Source organism: Oncorhynchus kisutch, linkage group LG7, assembly GCF_002021735.2.
Source record: "Oncorhynchus kisutch isolate 150728-3 linkage group LG7, Okis_V2, whole genome shotgun sequence".
Classification (NCBI taxonomy): domain Eukaryota; kingdom Metazoa; phylum Chordata; class Actinopteri; order Salmoniformes; family Salmonidae; genus Oncorhynchus; species Oncorhynchus kisutch.
The window spans coordinates 32,906,161-32,927,686 of record NC_034180.2 but is presented as its reverse complement, the minus strand read 5'-3'; the positions used below and the strand labels follow the sequence as shown (position 1 = coordinate 32,927,686).

Genomic DNA, 21,526 nt, shown 5'->3' with positions numbered 1-21,526 from the left:
CATTAGTTGATAGAAATGCAATTGAAGCGGTGACGTTATTGTGCCGGAAGGACTGGGATGAGTTTTTCTATTGTACTGTCTGTAGTTGTTTGTCACATTATGTCAGTACAGGAGAAGGAAAACTCTGAGAGGTTTGATTGTAAATTGACTAAGGAATAAAACTGAATCTATGAGTCTTTATAAACTAGTGGAACAGCCCTAGTGGCTGACTCTTGATTGATATGGTGTGCCCCAGCTAACCTCTGCCTTCACAGGGTGGGTGGCAATTTGGCCTGTCCCATCTGTCCACAGCTATGTGGATAGAGTTGGGAGGAGGAGAGATTAATGCACCTGTCTCAACCCTGACTGTCACTGGTAATGGAAAACCAGTCTGGGACAGCCTTCACTGGCGTTGGGTCCCCCGTCTCCCCACACACTCTCCAGCTGCTCTGAGGAAAACACAGACCTCTGCTTGGGATTTCCTTAATAAGGACATTCCTCCACACTCAGATGTAGAAACGAAAGTCCCCTGTCCCTGCAGCTGAGGTTCTCTGAGTCTGTTGTGTAGAAAGACACTGAGTCATAGTGCCATTTGGCTAGAGTAATGCAACCTCCCTGTAGGAAATGTAGAATTTCTGAATCACAATAGTTTTTTATACCTTGAGTATTCAGGAATAAAAGGCACAGTGTGATATTCAGAGCAGAGTTTGCAATCATTTGGTACAATGTAAGGTACAATGTACAAAGGTTAATTCAAATCAAGCTTTATTTATACAGCACATTTCAGACATGGAATGCAACGCAATGTGCTTTACAGGAAACATCTAATAAAAAACAATTCAAATATAAGCTGAAATATTTACTACACAACAAACACGATAAAAAATGAAAGAATGACAAACTGAACAATTTAAAAGGAAAAGCAAAGCTAAAAATGTGTTTTAAGATCTCTTTTAAATATCTCCACAGTTTTGGCCCCCCTCAAGTTCTCTGGCAGGCTATTCCAAAGGCTGGGGGTATAATAACTAAAGGCTGCCTCTCCATGCCTCTTGGTCCTAGGCTTTGGGAACAATGTCCTTCTCTTTGTTTAATTTGTGTACTGAATAAAGCTGCTGGATGTATGGTATTGTTATCAGTGTGCTGTTTATCTGATGACTACATCACACATTCAGTTTGAAAAGCATTTTCATGTGCTGTTCTCCTGTATCTCAAAGAGCACCAATCATATTATCTTCCTCTGGCTACTATTTCTAGCTGCTTGGAGGTGATTATGTAATTCATACAAGAGGAGTTGAAAAGTGATGCCAGGCCGGATTGTGTTCCCAGAATTGGGAGGGGGAGAAAGGGGAGAGGGTGAGGGGTGAGAAAAACATTAAACACTGCCCTGTTTCTCAAGACTCTAAGCCCATCCCTGGCCTATCACTAACACAGCACCACAGCTGAATAGAGGAATTACACTAAAACCGTTTTAGATAAAACTATACAAAATATATTCACATCACCAAATAATTGATTAAACAGACTGTTTTGCAATGAAGGTCTACAGTAGCCTCAACATCAATCTTTACGGTAGTACCATGGTGCAGCCGGAGGACAGCTAGCTTCCGTCCTCCTCTGGGTACACTGACTTCAATATAAAACCTAGGAGGCTCATGGTTCTCACCCCCTTCCATAGACTTACACAGTAATTATGACCGCTTCTTATTATCTTATTATGGCAAACCAACCTATCAGAGCTCTTGCAGCATGAATTGACATGTTGTCCACCTAATCAAAGGATCAGAGAACGACTCTAGTACTAAAAGCATAAGCTAGCTAGCATTGCAGTGCATAAACTGTGGTGAGTAGTTGACTCAAAGGGAGAGAAAGACAATAGTTGTTTTTCAGTTTCAGTTTCACTTACTTAGCTAGCAAATGCATAGAGAGCTAATTTTGCCTACTCAAACAGAGGGATGCTATCTTAGCTACATGTCTATGACTATCCAACACAACACTGGAACTCTTCCAAGTGAAGGTAAGCTTTTGGTTTTATTAGTTTATTGCCACTGGGGCCCGTCGGTGTAAGTGCTAAACTGCTTACTGACGGTAAATTGTAACGTTACTGCATGATTGTAGCAGGTTTACTAACATGTTACTTCTATTAGCAATGTTAACTAGGAAGTTACTGTAGCTAAAATGGTGACAACGATGTAGGCTGTGTGTAGTGGTTATGATATGGTTTGGCTTGGCTTGGAAAGGTTTTTTGCCTGGTCACATACAGCTGATGTGTTGTGCATTGAAATTCACAAGCGAAGGGAAAAGGTGAGAGGAGGAGAGTGTGTAGATGCGAGAAGGAATACAATGTAGCTGCTATGAAAGTGAACTGGGTTTACGGTTGATCATCCCGCCGATTCTGTTGAAAAATGTTTCTTAAACGGAAGCAAAGGGAACGGGGATAAACATCTATTTAATTTTATTTAACTACTCAAATCAGTTAAGAATGAAATCTTATTTACAATGAAGGCCTACCCCGGCCAAACCCTAACCCAGATGATACTGGGCCAATTGTGCGCCGCCCAATCACGGCCGGTTGTGATACAGCCTGCAATCAAACCAGGGTCTGAAATGATCCCTCTAGCCTGAGACGCAGGCATATGGAATATGAATGACAGTCATCCAATATGCTGTAATAGAAATAAGGCCAGGCTCATGAAAAAAAAGTACCGACCATCACTGATTTCCAGAGCTGTGACAGAGCGAGCAGAATAGTCGCAGGAGCACATTTCAAATGCAAATTGAGTGTCACAATAAAATATGAAAAATAGAGAAATAGACACAGAGAAAACGGAGAGCCGCCTGGCGCCTCCCCCCTTTGAGCTGACGGGAGTCAGCAGCATGCTGGTGCGGTAGATCTCTGGCCTGCTATCTGAATACAAAGATACAGGATTAGAAGTTGTTGAGTGCAGTTGGCAAAACAGGAGCCCTGATTATAATGTAGGGATGTTCGCACCATGAAATATATAACAGGACAAGGCAAGGGGAAGAATTGCCCAGTGAATCATTCAGCCCTGCCTGGAACGTGACTGGCGGCTGCTGGAAGGGGGATGCTACATACATCAGACGGCAGGCTGTTGCTCAGATGTGGAGCGTGCCACGATGGAGGGTGGAGGGGGAAAGTGGAGGGAGCAGAGAGTGGCAAGGGGAGGGAGAGGTAAGGAGCAGTTGGGCAGGTGAGTATTACATTTTAGTAATTTGGCAGACACTCTTATCCAGAGCGACTTACAGGTGAAGGGGCAAACGTCTGGGGTCAGAGGATGATAAATCCTGAAATAGGGCAGTGGGTAGGCTATTTCCTGCCATGCCCTGGAGTGTAAAACATCCAAAGATTAAGGATGACATTGTGAGTGATCTGAGCATGAAGGGGTTAATTAGAACACTTGCACCTCCGGGGGGTAAAGCTGCCCCTCTGATTCACCATGTTCCTGCCTTGGCCTGTCACAGATCCAACATGGCAGCTCAGCCTAATAGCTTCCGCCCTCTGATAACGCCAGGCCTTCCTCTGCTCTGTCCACACCCAGGCTTGCCGTGAGAGGGATAATCACTGATCATTAGGTCTATAGAATATAGACTCACTGGTTTCTAAAAGAGAATGTGCAGCTGTGTTCTCTGGGTTCTGTCTCTCTCTTCCCCCTTCTCTCTCTCTCTGCCTCTTTATTTTTCTGACTATCTCTCTCTCTCCTTACAGTTTAGCTCTGCATCCGGAGCGTGTGCTGGTAGCCACGGGACAGGTGGGCAAGGAGCCTTACATCTGTGTGTGGGATTCCTACACCGTACAGACCGTGTCCATCCTCAAGGACACACACACACACGGCATCGCCTGCCTGGCCTTCGACCTCGATGGACAGGTACAGTTATGAGACAACACTTCCTTATGCGTATCCACTTCCTTATGCGTATCCATCTACTTTGCTAGATTTCCGTATTATTGTACTACATCAAGTGACAGATGTAGGGGGAAAAGACTCAGGATAATTGCAGATGATTAGACGAACATGAATAGTTCAGTAAGAAATGAATATAGCAGCTACATGACTGTTAGTGCCTCCTCTGCTCTGGCATGGCAGTGGCACTCCTGCTCGGCTCGCCCACTGGGTTGTGTTTCTAAATGACACATCTGTGATTACTCCAGTGGTTTTAGCAGGAAGGCTATATAGCGACAGAGAGAGTGTGAGAGAGAGGTTTAACGTTAAGAGTCAGCTGGAATCTCTTTCATCCACTGACTCACAGAGTTTGGCAGCACGAAGTTACGGTGAGCAACACAAACAGTACAGGGGTCAGAGCTTTGATGACTGGAGTAGCCATGTACTACAGCAGAAGAGTGTATCGTTACTTATGGTGTTGTTTTCTCTGTGCAAACTATTGCTAATGTATTTCAGCTCTTCATGCCATATTTAACATTCTGCACCCCCCACCCATTGCATTTTCATATAAGTTACTTACAGTATAGGAGGAACTAGTATAATTTGCATGAGGCATTATTGTTAGGTGTTATAACTTCATGTATACTCCTTCCATTGAAATGTTAGCTTGTTGCCAACTCTCCACAGAGGAATACTTTTCAGGGTTGATTTACAGTCGTTTGCTGTCTAGTATTTGTTGCATTTTCAAAAATCTATATTTCATGGTTCAAGCACTCAGTTTTATCTTGGTGAGCCCCTCTGATTCTCCCATAGGGCCCCTCAGAGCAGGTCTACCTCCACTGTTTACAGAGCTACACCATGGAAATTAGTCCATGCATTTTCCTGGTTGGATAGAGTCGTCTGGGGATTGAGATAGGATGTGACAGTCTAAAACTATAACAGGCTCTGGCTCTGAATGCCTCTGTGTTCACTGGGTCTCCTGATCTCTCTCTGTCCTCTCTACGGATCTGGTCATGTCAACATTGTCTGGACTGTGTTATGTTCCCAAGTGGCTCAGCGGTCTAAGACATTGCATCTCAGTGCAAGAGGTGTTATTGTAGTTCCTGGTTCAATTCCAGGCCTTATCACATCCAGCCGTGATTGGGAGTCCCATAGAGCGGCGCACAATTGGCCCAGTGTCGTCTGGGTTTGGCTGGGGTAAGAATTTGTTCTTAACTGACTTGCCTATTTAAATAAAGGTTAAAAAAAATAAAAATGGCCCCTTCCAGATGACAGTGAATAAACTTCAGTTGACATTGATAAAAGCACTTATTTCTCATCCAATGCAAATAAAAAATCCACATTTACATTTTAAGGATTTGTTTCAAAATGGTCTCTAAGGGTTCAGTGATTAATCACAGTAGGAATATACACTGAGTGTACAAAACAGTAGGGACACCACCTTCCTAATATTCAGTTCACCCCCTTTTGCCCTCAGAACAGCCTCAATTAATCGGGTTATGGACTCTACAAGGTGTTGAAAGCGTTCCACAGGGATGCTGGACCATGTTGACTCCAAAGCTTCCCACAGTTGTGTCAAATTGGCTGGATGTCCTTTGAGTGGTGGACCATTCTTGATACACACAGGAAACTGTTGAGAGTGAAATCCCCATCAGCATTGCAGTTTTTGACACACTCAATCCGCTGCGCCTGACACCCACTATCATACCCCGTTCATAGGCACTTAAATATTTTGTCTTGCCCCTTCACCCTCTGAATAGCACACACACACAATCGATGTCTCAAGGATTAAAAATCTTTCTTTAACTTGTCTTTTCCCCTTCATCTACACTGATTGAAGTGGATTTAACAAGTGACATCAATATATGGGACCATAGCTTTCAAAAGGATTCACCTGGTCAGTCTAGGTTAATCCTAGATGTAAGGCCCTCTAGGACCTACACCAGGCAATGTCAGGGGAAGGCCCTAAAAATGGTCAGAAAGACTCCAGCCACCCTAGTCATAGACTGTTCTGTCTGCTACCGCACGGCAGCCGGTACCGGAGTGCCAAGTCTAGGTCCAAAAGGCTTCTTAACAGCTTTGACTCTGTACCAGTACCCCCTGTATATATATCCCGCTATGGTTAATTTACTGCTGCTCTTTAACTATTTGGTATTTTATTTGGTACTTAACACGTATTTTTCTTAACTGCATTGTTGGTTAAGGGCTTGTAAGTAAGCAATTCACTGTAAGGTCTACTACACCTGTTGTATTTGGCATATGTGACAAATACAATTTGATTTGATGTCATGGAAAGAGCAGGTGTTCCTAATTTTTTGTATACTCAGTGTATAAAAGCTTCCTTCATTTGTCAATCTGTAAACCCTTTGAGCTAACCCACAAAGACCAAGCAATAAACCCTTTGAGCTAACCCACAAAGACCAAGCAATAAACCCTTTGAGCTAACCCACAAAGACCAAGCAATAAACCCTTTGAGCTAACCCACAAAGACCAAGCTGTCACGTTCTGACCTTTATTTCCTTTGTTTTGTATTTATTTAGTATGGTCAGGGCGTGAGTTGGGTGGGCAGTCTATGTTTGTTTTTCTATAATTTGGGTATTTCTATGTTTCGGCCTAGTATGGTTCTCAATCAGAGGCAGGTGTCATTAGTTGTCTCTGATTGAGAATCATACTTAGGTAGCCTGGGTTTCACTGTGTGTTTGTGGGTGATTGTTCCTGTCTCTGTCTTTGCACCAGATAGGACTGTTTAGGTTTTTCATGTTTATTGTTTTGTAGTGTTCATGTGTACATTTACATATTAAAAGAACCATGGACACTTACCACGCCGCATATTGGTCCTCTGATCCTTCTCGCCTCTCCTCTTCGGAAGAAGAGGAGGAAATCCTTGACACAAGCAATAAACCCCTGATAAGGGCCGTAATGCATTTTTACTTTCAACAATAAAGAAGCAGTTTTATCAACATTCCACTGTCCTACAATATTTACTGAACTTCCTCTTCACTGGAGAGCGCGTTAGTGTTCACTCCCTTTGCACCTCACCTGTTAAAACATGCTTTGCTGTATCGCGGAGTAGCCTATCATAATATATTATATATATACTCTGAAGAGAGCACAGCTCTGTGATCGTGTCATCGTTGCACCATGCAAAAAGATTGCCTCTAGGTCAAACCGTTAGAAAGTTATGACTCATATTATCGGAGCTACCTTTAGAAAAGATATATATCAACTTTGTAAACTATTTTGCGGGCCGTATACTACTCGTATACTACTCGTGCGGCCAACCATTTATTTGATAACAAACAGAAGTAAGATCCCTGCTGTATCCACAATGCTTAAACAGCCCTTCTGAATCATTTGTCAATTGCTTCATGCTATCATGACTCAGCCAATCTTCCACCGCTCTCACCTTTGTCAGGATCCATCTGAGCGTTCCCTGCAGCGATGACATATCCCAAAAAGGAGTAAATGGAGCAATGGAATTCACATTTCTCTGCTTTGACAAACAGCTGGTTCCCCAGGAAGTGCTGGAGGACTTGTTGGATGTGGAGGACATGTTCTTGAGCTGAACAGGAAAAGACAAGGATGTCGTCGAGGTAGACAAACACAAACCGGTTTAAAATGTCACGGAGCACAGCGCTGACCATGGCCTCGAACACTACGGGAGTGTTGGTCAGTCTGAACAGCATAACCAGATTCGCGTAGTGTTGCAGGCTGTCTTCCACTCGTCTCTTCCCGTATCCAAACTAGGTGGTAGGCATTCCAAAGGTCCAACATAAAAAAGATGTTCACCTCCTGGAGAGGCTCGAATGCTGATGAGAGGAGTGGTAGATTTTTTTTTACCGTGATGTCATTGAGGCCCCGGTAGTCGATGCAGGGTTTAGTCCTTTTTTCCACAAAGAAGAACCCTGCAGCCAGAGTCCTCAAATGTAGTCCTCTATGGCCTTATTCCCAGATAGGGAATAAAGCCGCCCCCGAGGCAGTGTGGTGCACAGGAGGAGATCAATGGCGCAATCGTAGGGACGATGCAGCGGAAGTGATGTGGCGTGAGTCTTGTAGAAAACCTCCCGGAGGTCCTGGTACTCTTCGGGAACAGTGTAGAGATCCAAGGCTTTTCCCAAGCCTGCAGGAGGACGTCCCTGGGCAAGCTGTGCCGCCTTAAGGCAGTGTGCATGGCAGAACGGGCTCCAACCCAGGATAGAACTAGTAGCCCAGTTGATCAAGGGGTTGTGCCTCTGGAGCCATGAAGATCCCAAAACCACAGGAACATGAGGAGATTCAATTAGTAGAAACTGTATGGACTCATTGTGATTGACCGACACTCGCAGGTTAATGGGAACCGTACCAATGGAGCGTCCGTCCAATGCTCTGGCGTCCATGGGAATAGAAGGGGGTTATGTGGAGCAACCCAGCTCAGATACCAGGGTAGCATCCATGAAGCTCTCATCAGCCCCAGAGTCAATGAGCACCCGGAGAGATTTAGCAGGATAGCATGAAGAGGAGTATGAGTAATAGGAGTTTGGAGACTCCCAGTATTGTCCACCAGCATACTTGTACCTACTGATGAGCCTGGTCTTTTACTGGACAGGTGGATATACACTGCTCAAAAAAATTAAGGGAACACTTAAACAGCACAATGTAACTCCAAGTCAATCACACTTCTGTGAAATGAAACTGTCCACTTAGGAAGCAACACTGATTGACAATAAATTTCACATGCTGTTGTGCAAATAGACAACAGGTGGAATTTATCGGCAATTAGCAAGACACCCCCAATAAAGGAGTGGTTCTGCAGGTGATAACCACAGACCACTTCTCAGTTCCTATGCTTCCTGGCTGATGTTTTGGTCACTTTTGAATGCTGGCGGTCCTTTCACTCTAGTGGTAGCATGAGACAGAGTCTACAAAAAAACATCAATGCGAGCTGTGGCAAGAAGGTTTGCTGTGTCTGTCAGCGTAGGGTCCAGAGCATGGAGGCGCTACCAGGAGACAGGCCAGTACATCAGGAGACGTGGAGGAGGCCGTAGGAGGGCAACAACCCAGCAGCAGGACCGCTACCTCTGCCTTTGTGCAAGGAGGAGCAGGAGGAGCACTGCCAGAGCCCTGCAAAATGACCTCCAGCAGGCCACAAATGTACATGTGTCTGCTCAAACGGTCAGAAACAGACTCCATGAGGGTGGTATGAGGGCCCGACGTCCACAGGTGAGGGTTGGGCATACAGCCCAACACCGTGCAGGACATTTGGCATTTGCCAGAGAACACCAAGATTGGCAAATTCGCCACTGGCGCCCTGTGCTCTCCACAGATGAAAGCAGGTTCACACTGAGCACATGTGACAGACATGACAGTCTGGTGGGTCAGTCATGGTGTGGGGTGGCATTCCTTCGGGGGGCCTCCATGTGCTCGCCAGAGGTAGCCTGACTGCCATTAGGTACCGAGATGAGATCCTCAGACCCCTTGTGAGATCATATGATGGTGCGGTTGGCCCTGGGTTCCTCCTAATGCAAGACAATGCTAGACCTCATGTGGCTGGAGTGTGTCAGCAGTTCCTGCAAGAGGAAGGCATTGATGGTATGGACTGGCCCGCCCGTTCCCCAGACCAGAATCCAATTGAGCACATCTGGGACATCATGTCTCGCTCCATCCACCAACTTGCACCACAGTTGCACCACAGACTGTCCAGGAGTTGGCGGATGCTTTAGTCCAGGTCTGGGAGGAGATCCCTCAGGAGACCATCCGCCACCTCATCAGGAGCATGCCCAGGCGTTGTAGGGAGATCATACAGGCACGTGGAGGCCACACACACTACTGAGCCTCATTTTGACATTACATCAAAGTTGGATCAGCCTGTAGTGTGGTTTTCCACTTTAATTTTGAGTGTGACTCCAAATCCAGACCTCCATGGGTTGATACATTTGATTTCCATTGGTAATTTTTGTGTGATTTTGTTGTCAGCACATTCAACTATGTAAAGAAAAAAGTATTTAATAAGAATATTTCATTCATTCAGATCTAGGATATGTTATTTTAGTGTTCCCTTTATTTTTTTGAGCAGTGTATATAATGTGCTGTAATACCACAATACAAGCAACTGTTGGAGCTCAGCCTGCGTAAATGTTCATTAGGAGACAATCTAGCCCTGCCTAGCTGCATGGGCTCTGGAAGAGACGAGTCACCAGTCCCCGATGATTCCCGATGGAACTCGGGTGACTTCAGATTCTCTCAGGAATGCAGGAGTCGAGGACTTCCAAGGTTGTTCGGAGGCAAGGGAGAAACCGTGGACGAGCGAGTGTGACCGAGAACAGACCTCCTCTCCCTCCTGCGTTCCCGTAGGCGCCCATTGATCCTCATGGTCAAGGCTATGAGGGAGTCGAGGTCCATGCATAACTCCAGAACTGAGAGCTCGTCTTTAATTTCCTCCGATAATACATGAAGGAAGGTGCCGACCAGGGAATCCGGGTTCCAGGCAATCTTGGCTGCCAACGTGCAAAAGTCTACTGCGTAGTCTGCCACACTACATAAGTCTTAACATAGTTGAAGTAGCTTCCGAGCTGCCTCTATCCCAGACACCGGAGAATCTAACACCTTTCTCACCTCCGCTACGAAATCCTCCAGACGAATGCAAATGGCGGATTGTTGCTCCCTTCCAGACATCAGCATTATGAGATATGCTATCTTTGAACAGTCTTAAGGAAATGAAGAGGGCTGCAGCTCAAAGATGAGGGAGCGCTGGGAGAGATGCGCCCGGCAGGTCCCAGGATCCCCAACATAGCGCTCAGAACCTGGTATGCGGGGTTCTTCAGGAAGCTGGGGTAGGCTGGGGAAAAGCACCGCTGGTAGCAGTGTTACTGAGTGTCCGGGAGGTTTCTGTTGTAGCTTGCTGCCCAATAGATAGTCCGCGGAATTGCTCCAGTAATGAGTTGAAACCCTGGTTATGGCGTTCCACCAAGGAATGGAGTCCTTCCAAAAGGTTCTGAAGTAGCTCCTCGTGTCTTCCAATGGTGGCTCCTTGCAGGCAGACAGTGTTGCGGAGCTAGTCGGAGTCTGCTGGGTTAGTCATGTCCAGTTCATACCATCACGACTCAGGTTATGACCCAGATGCAGACACAGGAGGCGGCTGGTTCTCAGAATATTTATTATATCAAATGGGGCAGGCAAAAATGCAGATTGAGGGCAGGCAGAGCTTCGTAGTCCAAGGCAGAGTAAAAAAAAAAGGACAGAACGTCAGGCAGGCTCAGGGTCAGGGCAGGCAGAAAGGTCGTAACTGGGAAGACTAGAAAACAAGACCTAGAGAAATGAAGAAACACGCTGGTAAGACCTGACAAAACAAGACAAACTGGCGACAGACAGACAGAAAACGCAGGTGTGGGGAAAATAGGAGACACTTGGTGGGGGTGGAGACAAACACAAGACAGGTGAAACAGATTAGGGTGTGACACATGCAAACTTTTTGATCCAGATAATCTCACCCTTCTTTGCTGAATGAATACCCACAGTTTCACAAGGTTTCATCATATGGTGAAGCTTTACCCTTCATTAAAATACAGTATTCTCAAACACTTCTCATCCCCTCGTGTGGACTTGCCCAAACGTTGATTAATTGGCAGATCAAAGTTTCCTCCCACCACCAAACAGAGCAAGGTGCAGCAGAGTAGAGATGGATTTCCGTAAGCATCCCCTCTCCTGCTGCTGCTGCCTACTCACTGGGCTATAGGAGCCTCTTCCAGCAGAATCATACAGATGGGCTCCCATCCAGAGCCAGAGGCATGGAAACTTTTACTGTATACAGCCAATGTTATATTTTATTTGATTGTAGTCATGAGTCATATGAGTGTCAAGTAAAATAGTTCTGTTTCATAAAATGCTTTTTCCTTTGCAGTGTTTGGTCTCAGTGGGTCTGGACTCCAAAAACACAATCTGTGTGTGGGACTGGAGGAGGGGCAAGGTGCTAGCAGCAGCTCCTGGCCACACTGACAGGGTAACTATACTACACCATCCTCCCCTCTCCGTCTCAGGCTACTAAGCCCAGATCGATCTCCTCAATTACTGTAGCTAGAAATGCCGCAAGGATGGAGCAGGAAGGAGGATGAGCCCAAAGGAGACGCACATAAACAAGTTAGGCCTGATTGATCATTAGCATTCCCGACAATGGCTGAGGAGACACTAAGCTAATGAAATCAAATGTTCAAAAGATTAAATGTATGCAGCTGTCTTTTTATTCAGCCAACGTACGCAAAGACACATACCTTACACACACTAACACACCTGAAGTGTTTGTGTTAGATCTTGTACAATGATGCTAATTGAAGATGACATTCGGATATTGTAAAGTATTTGTTGCACAGTATGTTATGCATTTAATTGTACAAAGTTAAACTTACTATGTGATCTTTTCGACAGATATTTGACATATCGTGGGACTTGTACCAGCCAAGCAAGCTTGTTAGCTGTGGTGTCAAACATATCAAGGTACTGTTTAAATCAAGTTCATACCTTACAAAACTAGCTTACTGAAGGCCCTCAAGCTATCAAAGTGTGTTAGAATCTACAATATGTTGGATGTTTAGCACGCACAGATATGGTGACCATCATAGACTATTCTTTTGAAAAGGTATGATGTCTTGTGTCTGGTTACCATAATGTTTCAGAAAGTTCTGTAGAGAATTTAATGGAATTGCGCTCCTTTCCTCTTGGCCTTCTTTGCTTTATCGCAGTGCTAATATCAAAGCCTTACAAGAGATATACAGTACCAGTCAAAAGTTTGGACACAGCTACTCATTAAAGGGGTTTTCTTTATTTTCACTATTTTTCTACATTGTACAATAATGGTGAAGACATCAAAACTATGAAATAACACATATGGAATCATGTAGTTAACAAAAAAGCGTAATTTTATATTTAAGGCTCTTCAAAGTAGCTACCCTTTGCCTTGATGACAGCTTTGCACACTCTTGGCATTCTCTCAACTAGCTTCATGAGGTAGTTGCCAGGAATGCATTTTAATTAACAGGTGCACCTTCTTAAACGTTAATTTGTGGAATAGAGCCAATCAGTTGCGTTGTGACAAAGTATGGGTGGTGTACTGAAGATAGCCCTATTTGGTGAAGGATTTGTCCATATTATGGCAACAGCTCAAATAAGCAAAGAGAAATGAGTCCATCATTACTTTAAGACATGAAGGTCAGTCAATGTGGAAAATTTCAAGAACTTTTAAAGTTTCTTCAAGTGCAGTTGCAAAAACCAACAAGCACTATGATGAAACTGGCTCTCATGAGGACCGCCACAGGAAAGGAAGACCTAGAGTTACCTCTACTAGAGAGGATTACTTCACTAGAGTTCCAGCCTCAGCAATTGCAGCCCAAATAAATGCTTCATAGAGTCCAATAATAAGAAGAGACTTGCTTGGGCCAAGAAACACAATCAATGGACATTAGATCGGTGGAAATCTGTGCTTTGGTCTGATGAGCCAAATCTGAGATTTTTGATTCCAAACGCTGTGTCTTTGTGAGAAGCAGAGTACATGAACGGATGATCTCTGCATGTGTGGTTCCCACGTCAAGCATGGAGGAGGAAGTGTGATGTTGTGGGGGTGTTTTGCTGGTGAAACTGTCAGTGATTTATTTAGAATTCAAGGCACACTTAACCAGCATGGCTACCACAGCATTCTGCAGCAATACGCCATCCCATCTGGTTTGCGCTTAGTGGGACTATCATGTGTTTTTCAACACGACAATGACCTAACACACCTCCAGGCTATGTAAGGGCTATTTGACCAAGAAGGAGAGTGATGGAGTTCTGCATCAGATGACCTGGCCTCCACAATCACCCAACCTCAACCCAATTGAAATGGTTTGGGATGAGTTGAACCGCAGAGTGAAGGAAAAGCAACCAATAAGTGCTCAACATATGTGGGAACTCATCCAAGACTGTTGGAAAATAATTCCTCATGAAGCTGGTTGAGAGAATGCCAAGAGTGTGCAAACGTGCCATCGAGGCAAAGGGTGACTACTTTGCAGTATCTAAAATAAAAAATATTTTTTCATTTGTTTAACACTTTTATGGTTACTACATGATTCCATATGTGTTATGTCACGCCCTGGTCTTAGCATTTAGTATTTTCTTTATTATTTTGGTTAGGCCAGGGTGTGACATGGGTTTATTATGTGGTGTGTTTTGTCTTGGTGTTTTTGTAGGTATTGGGATTGTGGCTTAGTGGGGTTATCTAGTATAGTCTGTGGCTGTCTGGAGCGGTTCTCAATCAGAGGCAGGTGTTTATCGTTGTCTCTGATTGGGAACCATATTTAGGCAGCCATATTCTTTGAGTGTTTCGTGGGTGATTGTTCCTGTCTCTGTGTTAGTTTGCACCAGTATAGGCTGTTTCGGTTTTCGCGGTATGTTTCTTGTTTTGTATTGTTCGTGTTTATTAGTTTATTAAACATGTATCAAAATTACCACCCTGCATTTTGGTCCGATCCTTGCTACACCTCCTCTTCAGAGGAGGAGATAGAAGAAAACCGTAACATGTTATTTCATAGCTTTGATGTCTTCACTATTATTCTACAATGTAGAAAATAGTAAAAATAAAGGAAAAACCTTAAACGAGTACAGTTGAAGTCAGAAGTTTACATACACTTAGGTTGGAGTCATTAAAACTTGTCTTTCTACCACTCCACAAATAAACTATAGTTTTGGTTAGGACATCTACTTTGTGCATGACACAAGTCATTTTTCCAACAATTGTTTACATGCAGATTATTTCACTTATAACTTTACATACATTAAGTTGACTGTACCTTTAAACAGCTTGGAAAATTCCAGAAAATGATGTCATGGCTTTAGAAGTTTCTGATAGGCTAATTGACATAATTTGAGTCAATTGGAGGTGTACCTGTGGATGTATTTCAAGGCCTACCTTCAAAGTCAGGGCCTCTTTGCTTGACATCATGGGAAAATCAAAAGAAATCAGCCAAGACCTCAGAATAAAAATTGTAGACCTCCACAAGTCTGGTTCATCCTTGGGAGCAATTTCAAAACGCCTGAAGGTACCAAGTTCATCTGTAACAATAGTACAGAAGTATAAACACCATGGGACCATACAGCCATCATACCTCTCAGGAGAAGACGCATTCTGTCTCCTAGAGATGAACATACTTTGGTGCGAAAAGTGCACATCAATCCCAGAACAACAGCAAAAGACCTTGTGAAGATGCTGGAGGAAACAGGTACAAAAGTATCTATATCCACAGTAAAACGAGTCCTATATCGACATAACCTGAAAGGCCACTCAGCAAGGAAGAAGCCACTGCTCCAAAACCGCCACAAAAAAGCCATACTACGGTTTGCAACTGCACATGGGGACAAAGATCATACTTTTTGGAGAAATGTCCTCTGGTCTGATGAAACAAAAATAGACCTGTTTGGCCATAATGACCATCATTATGTTTGGAGGAAAAAGTGGGAGGCTTGCAAGACGAAGAACACCATCCCAACCGTGAAGCACGGGGGTGGCAGCATCATGTTGTGTGGGTGCTTTGCTGCAGGAGGGACTGGTGCACTTCACAAAATAGATTGTATCATGAGGATGGAAAATGTTGTGGATATTTTAAAGCAACATCTCAAGACATCAGTCAGGAAGTTAAAGCTTGGTCGCAAATGGCTATTCCAAATGGACAATGACCCCAAGCTTACTTCCAAAGTTGTGTCAAAATGGCTTATGGACAACAAAGTCAAGGTATTGGAGTGGTCGTCACAAAGTCCTGACCTCAATTCTATAGAAAATTTGTGGGCAGAACTGAAAAAGCATGTACGTGCAAGGAGGCCTACAAACCTGACTCAGTTACACCAGCTCTGTCAGGAGGAATGGAACAAAATTCACCCAACTTATTTTAGGAAGCTTGTGGAAGGCTACCCGAAACGTTTGACCCAAGTTAAACAATTTAAAGGCAATACTACCAAATACTAATAGAGTGTATGTAAACTTCTGACCCACGGGGAATGTGTTGAAAGAAATAGAAGCTGAAATAAATCAATCTCTCTACTCTTATTCTGACATTTCACATTCTTAAAATAATGCAGCGATCCTAAGTGACCTAAGACAGGGAAGATTTACTAGGATTAAATTTCAGGAATTGTGAAAAACTGAGTTTAAATATATTTGGCTAAGTTGTATGTAAACCGACTTCAACTGTAGGTGTGTCCAAACTTTTGACTGGTACTGTATGTAAACAAATTTTTTATTGGAGTGATGGAGGTAGATATGTATAGGGGTAAGGTGACAGGGATACTAGAGTGATGGAGGTAGATATGTATAGGGGTAAGGTGACAGGGATACTAGAGTGATGGAGGTAGATATGTATAGGGGTAAGGTGACAGGGATACTAGAGTGATGGAGGTAGATATGTATAGGTGTAAGGTGATTGGGCATCAGGATATAAGATAAACAGAGTAAGCTTGTAAGTGAGTGGGTGTGTAGAGTCAGTATAAATGTATGTGCATGTTATTTGTGAGTGAGAAGATGATGGAGTGAGTGTGTGTGTGTGTGGGGCCTACTAGGGCCATGTGAGTGTGCATAGAGACAAAAAAAGGTCAATGAGGATACAAGGTTAACTCAGTCCGTGTAGCTATGTCGTTAGCTATTTATGAGTCTTATTGCTTGGGAATAGAATCTGTTCAAGAGACTGTTTGTGCCAGACATGATGCACCGGTACCGCTTGCCGTGCGGAAGCAGAAAGAATAGTCTGTGGCTTGGGTGGTTGGAGTCTTCAATGATTTTCCGTGCCTTCCTACCACACCTCCTGATATAGATGTCCTGGATGTTGTTTGTAAGAGGAGGAAAAATGTAGTATTTTTAAAGGAGAATTCAGCAGTGTCTCTTATACTTGGGAGTGTGGACATACCCTTTCAGTAGCTAGGTTTCCATCCAATTGGCAAGATTTTCATGAGAATATAAACAATCTGCATAAAGATAATGTGTATTTTCCCACTAGTGGTGTGTTTCCACCAAACAGACTTGTTGTGGATAAAAATCAGTGCGTGATGATGTAGTGAACACAAAATGTAGCTTTTCGCTTAAGTTTTCATGTTCCGAATAAAAATGTAATGTTCAAAGCGTATCCATCTCATTTTCAACTCTACCGATACTTTTGTCACAAAACCTGTTGCGTTAAATAGCAAATGTGCCTCCTCTGGACTTGGCACGTGCATTCTAGCCAACAGCTGGTAGATACAGTGCGGGTATAGTCTGTGCTGGTAGGCTAGTTTACATGATAAGGTCCACCGGTAATCAAACATCGGTCACCAGAATAAGACCCTCGATATTTATTGGAATGGAGCATCAAGCTCATCACTGTGCACTTTCAGCACCCTGTGAAGTTCATCATAGCTTATTTCATATAGCCTAATTAACTGCATGCTTTTCTGAGTAGTAGTGGGAGGACCACACACCATATCATCGCGTGACTCCAATTTGACTTCAATATGATGGTTATTATATTGACATTTGCGCATAAAGGCATTGTCATGACTGTCCTGTGAGGATCCGAATGGGTCAGATCAGCTTGGCAATGGATGACAGTAACCAGATCATCTCTCACCCACATAGGGGAAGGGAGGACGGAGCTGGTGGGGCTGGACAGCTCACACCCTGTCATAATTTAAAGGAGAGGAGATTCAGAGAACAACCCTCTCCAAATTAACATTAATGTTCCTTTATCTCCAGAGACTTTTTCCGCCGAAACTCTTAACACGTTCTAAAGCCAATACTGGAAAATATTCCTAACAGAGAATGTGGGGAATGGTCAGAGGCGATGTCACGTTCTGACCTTTATTTCCTTTGTTTTGTCTTTATTTAGTATGGTCAGGGCGTGAGTTGGGGTGGGCAGTCTGTTTGTTTTTCTATGTTCGGTTTCTGTTTCGGCCTAGTATGTTTCTCAATCAGAGGCAGGCGTCGTTAGTTGTCTCTGATTGAGAATCATACTTAGGTAGCCTGGATTTCACTGTTGGTTTGTGGGTGTTTGTTTCCCGCCACACGGTACTGTTTCGGTTTCGTTTCTTCACGTTTCTTTTGTTATTTTTGTATTCAGTGTTCAGTGCTTTCTTTGATTAAAGTTATGGACACTTACCAGGCTGCATCTCTTCAGACGAAGAGGAGATCTGCCGTTACAGGCGAGCTAAAGAATAATACTTTCAGATAGGTTGTTATTTTGTGATGTCATTAAAAATGTTATAAGGGAAATACTGTAACTTGAAAAGTATATACACTACATATACGAAGTGTTGAATATGAAATATAAAAATTATGAAAGTATTTCTGTTAAGATTGGAATGTGATTTTAGGAGCCATGAGATAAATTGTCTCCTATAAATTGTGCATAGTAAGTAGCCCTGCTCTGAGTGAGGTCAGAGAGCATGTCAGCCTGACTGAACCATCCCTTTTCAACCAGAGTGCATAAAAGGATTGGCAAATAAATACATTCACATTTAGACCATGGGGTGGGGGACCCCTTTTGGGACAATTAGAGCCTTATAAGCTTCCCACAAAAAGGCCCAACACCCTTCCTAAGATGGCCTGGTTCTGACAGAGAAAAAATGTTCAACGAAGGCATTCACACGTAAATACATGAATGATTTCTTACTCCAAACGGGCAGAGGTTTGTGTGCAAAGTATATAATTACTGTAGTAGTAGTTCCTAAAATGTATCAATGATAACTGTCTCTCTCTCTCTCCTTCCCTCTTCATCTTCTTTGTAACAAGCCGCCATATGTTGTGTCAGTCTGCTAGGGACATTTTCCTAATGTAGTAAGTGTGTATGTTTATCTTGTGTTATCATTTAGTTAGCTAATGAATCAATAATTAAACCAATTTCTGTTGTACTGAATCATGAGTAAGGCTGGGGTTTTTGCAGATATAGGAGGTTAAGACTGTTCAGAATGATGATATGATAAGAGGCTATGATTAATATGTTGACTGTTTTATGGATGTGATAGGTAAAGACCTTTTAGAGTTTAATTCGTGAGATGGTAACTCTTTAAACAACCGCTCTCGTGGTGCCCCAAATTCCTAATTAGTTAATTGTTACATTATTAATTTAATTGGGTAACAATTAAACATAGTTAATTGCTTCAATAAATAACAGTCATCAGATTAATGAAAGTAAAGTCACGACAATGTTTCCACCGCCATTTCTTGCATTATTAATTTTACCAGCACTAAAAGATACCACCATGTTGAACGAACAAATGATTGGTCGAGATTTAAAAAATTGTACTGAAACTTCCTGTTTCCATTACACCTGTCGTGATTTTAAAAAGTGGACGATATATCTTTACTCTCATAAAAACTGTCAATGAAAACGTGGTTAGTGTTCCTGCTGCACTCATCCTGTTTAAAGAATACTTATTTTTCAACTTTTTTCATCAAGCAGATTTTATATAAAAAAGCACCCATATCTCTGCAAAGCCTTGGTGCTCTGTATTAGATTCATGGAGGATGTTAATTCCCCAAACGGAATTTAGACCAAATTGTTGTCTTTAGATAAGTATCATATTACAGGGAACTTCTGCTTTCATGATATCTTTTCCATTTAATTGAGTATGCTTCTGTGTGTGATTGTGTGTTTATCATTTGAATATGCATTTGTCTACCTTATCTGTAATGTGAAGGTGCTCCCACCCCCACCCCTCGTGATAATATACCCCTCTCCCACAACCCTGCGCTTAGAACCCCTATGCAGCGAAGCAATCCTCTCTCTCTAAATCTCTCTCTTTGTCTGTCTCCCGCTCTATCTCCTGATGCCAAGGCAATCCAGCAATCATCCCACATAATTCCCAAGCCTTTACCCTGCGGACCGTGTGACATCTGCTCTGCAGCCCTGTGCTCACTCAGCGATTATAGCACTCAATGCATCCAGGAGATTTAGCCCTAATAATCCCCTCACTACAATCCCAGGAAAACATCATTTCTGGGACTACGTCTGCCGCTTCCACCTCAACACAAAAGAAAAGAGGGAAGCCAGAGGATCCACCATTAGCTAAAATCATGTTGCGATCAGTAGGTCATTTGATTTGGCTTTGACTGTGATCTTGCTTGGCAGCCCTGTGCCTGGGACTTGCAGACACGCACACGTCTGGTTGATAGATGATTAGTTTGCCTCTATACCTGATTAAGCAGCTCCTTCACATATGTCTATCACTATTAGGTGATACCCAGCTAACACATAACATTCTGAAAACCATATGTTTCTTAGAGCTTGGTGAGATCATGGTTGTCCTATGTTTATTTTGCATACTGTACAACCTTCCCACAACTTTCTGGGAATGGTGCAGGATAGTTGTTTGGCTTTGGAAAATTCGCAGCACATTTAAGGAATTTGACAAAATAACGTAATTTTTGTTGGGTATTTCATTACATTATCAGAACGTTTCCTAAAAGTTCAAACATGGTTAAATTGAATTGTATTTTTGGTAATGTTCTAGGAATGTTCTCCAACAGGCTTGGCATTGTGAATGTTCTCAAATAGCTCAGAGAACATTATACATCCTCCTGTGGGAATTTCAATACTTCAGCATAACATTTCCACCAAGTTTCCTCGTGGTTCTATTTAAAGTCATGTTTTCAGAACAGCAAGAAAACTTTCCATAAAAAAGACAAAAAACATGACTAACATCTAAGAATGTTATTAAAAACATATACATTCCGTTCTCAGAATCAACAAAACTCTGTTATCATCTATCTTGTTAAGCGTTATCAGGTGTGTTTGCCATGCCCACTAAATGGCCACACCTGATCTTAATGAGTGCTTCTTTCCTTTGAAATGGGGTCTGTTTGAATAGACTAAAATTAACAGCTTTGTAAGAGTTTAAAAAAACTAACAGGGCAAGCTCACTCCATCCTGGTGGTGCAGAGGACTAATTCCATGGATAAAGAACAGAAGATCATAGGTTCAAATCTCATTGACATCGTGCCACATTGTTTGTATGATTAATGCCTTAGCAAATGAATTTCCATGTGTCCTATCTGTGGTTATAACTCAAAACAGTTAACCCAAACTAAGCTAGCAGTGTTATTAAAAGTCTTATTGAAACATTCAGTGGAAGTTTTTTATTTTATTTTTTTAGCCCTTTTTCGTCCCAATTTCATGGTATCCAATTGGTAGTTACAGTCTTGTCTCATAGCTGCAACTCCTGTACAGACTCTGGAGAGGCGAAGGTCGAGAGCCATGCGTCCTCCGAAACACAACCCAACCAAGCTGCACTGCTTCTTGACACAATGCCCACTTAACCCAGAAGCCAGCCGCACCAATGTGTCGGAGGAAACACCGTACACCTGGCGACCGTGTCAGTGTACACTGCGCCCGGCCCGCCACATGGGTTTCCCGGTCGTGGACGGCTGCGACAGAGCCTGGACTCGAACTCAGAATCTCTAGTGGCACAGCTAGCACTGCAATGCAGTGCCTTAGACCGCTGCGCCACTGAGGGAACCATAGTAAAACATTCTCAGAACCTCCCAGCAACTAAAAATGAACATTCCCAGAGCAGACTAAATGTTCAATTCCATTCACAAAATGTTTAAAAAACTTTCTGTTTTATTTGTCAGAAATGTATGGATTTGTTCTCAGAACCAATGGGAAACCAAAAACGTATGCTTCCACAAC

The 21,526-nt window shown here is 43.1% G+C and overlaps 1 protein-coding gene across 3 annotated transcripts in view; it reads left to right on the top strand.

Annotated features, from left to right (window-relative positions):
- Positions 1-21,526, top strand: part of eml5 (EMAP like 5) — a 73,134-nt gene that overhangs the window by 13,882 nt on the left and 37,726 nt on the right. For all 3 annotated transcript variants that reach the window (XM_031828976.1, XM_031828975.1, XM_031828974.1), the window contains exons 2-4: positions 3,704-3,863; positions 11,755-11,853; positions 12,276-12,344. In XM_031828976.1, coding sequence (XP_031684836.1) covers positions 3,704-3,863; positions 11,755-11,853; positions 12,276-12,344 — 328 coding nt within the window. The remainder of the gene's footprint in view (positions 1-3,703; positions 3,864-11,754; positions 11,854-12,275; positions 12,345-21,526) is intronic.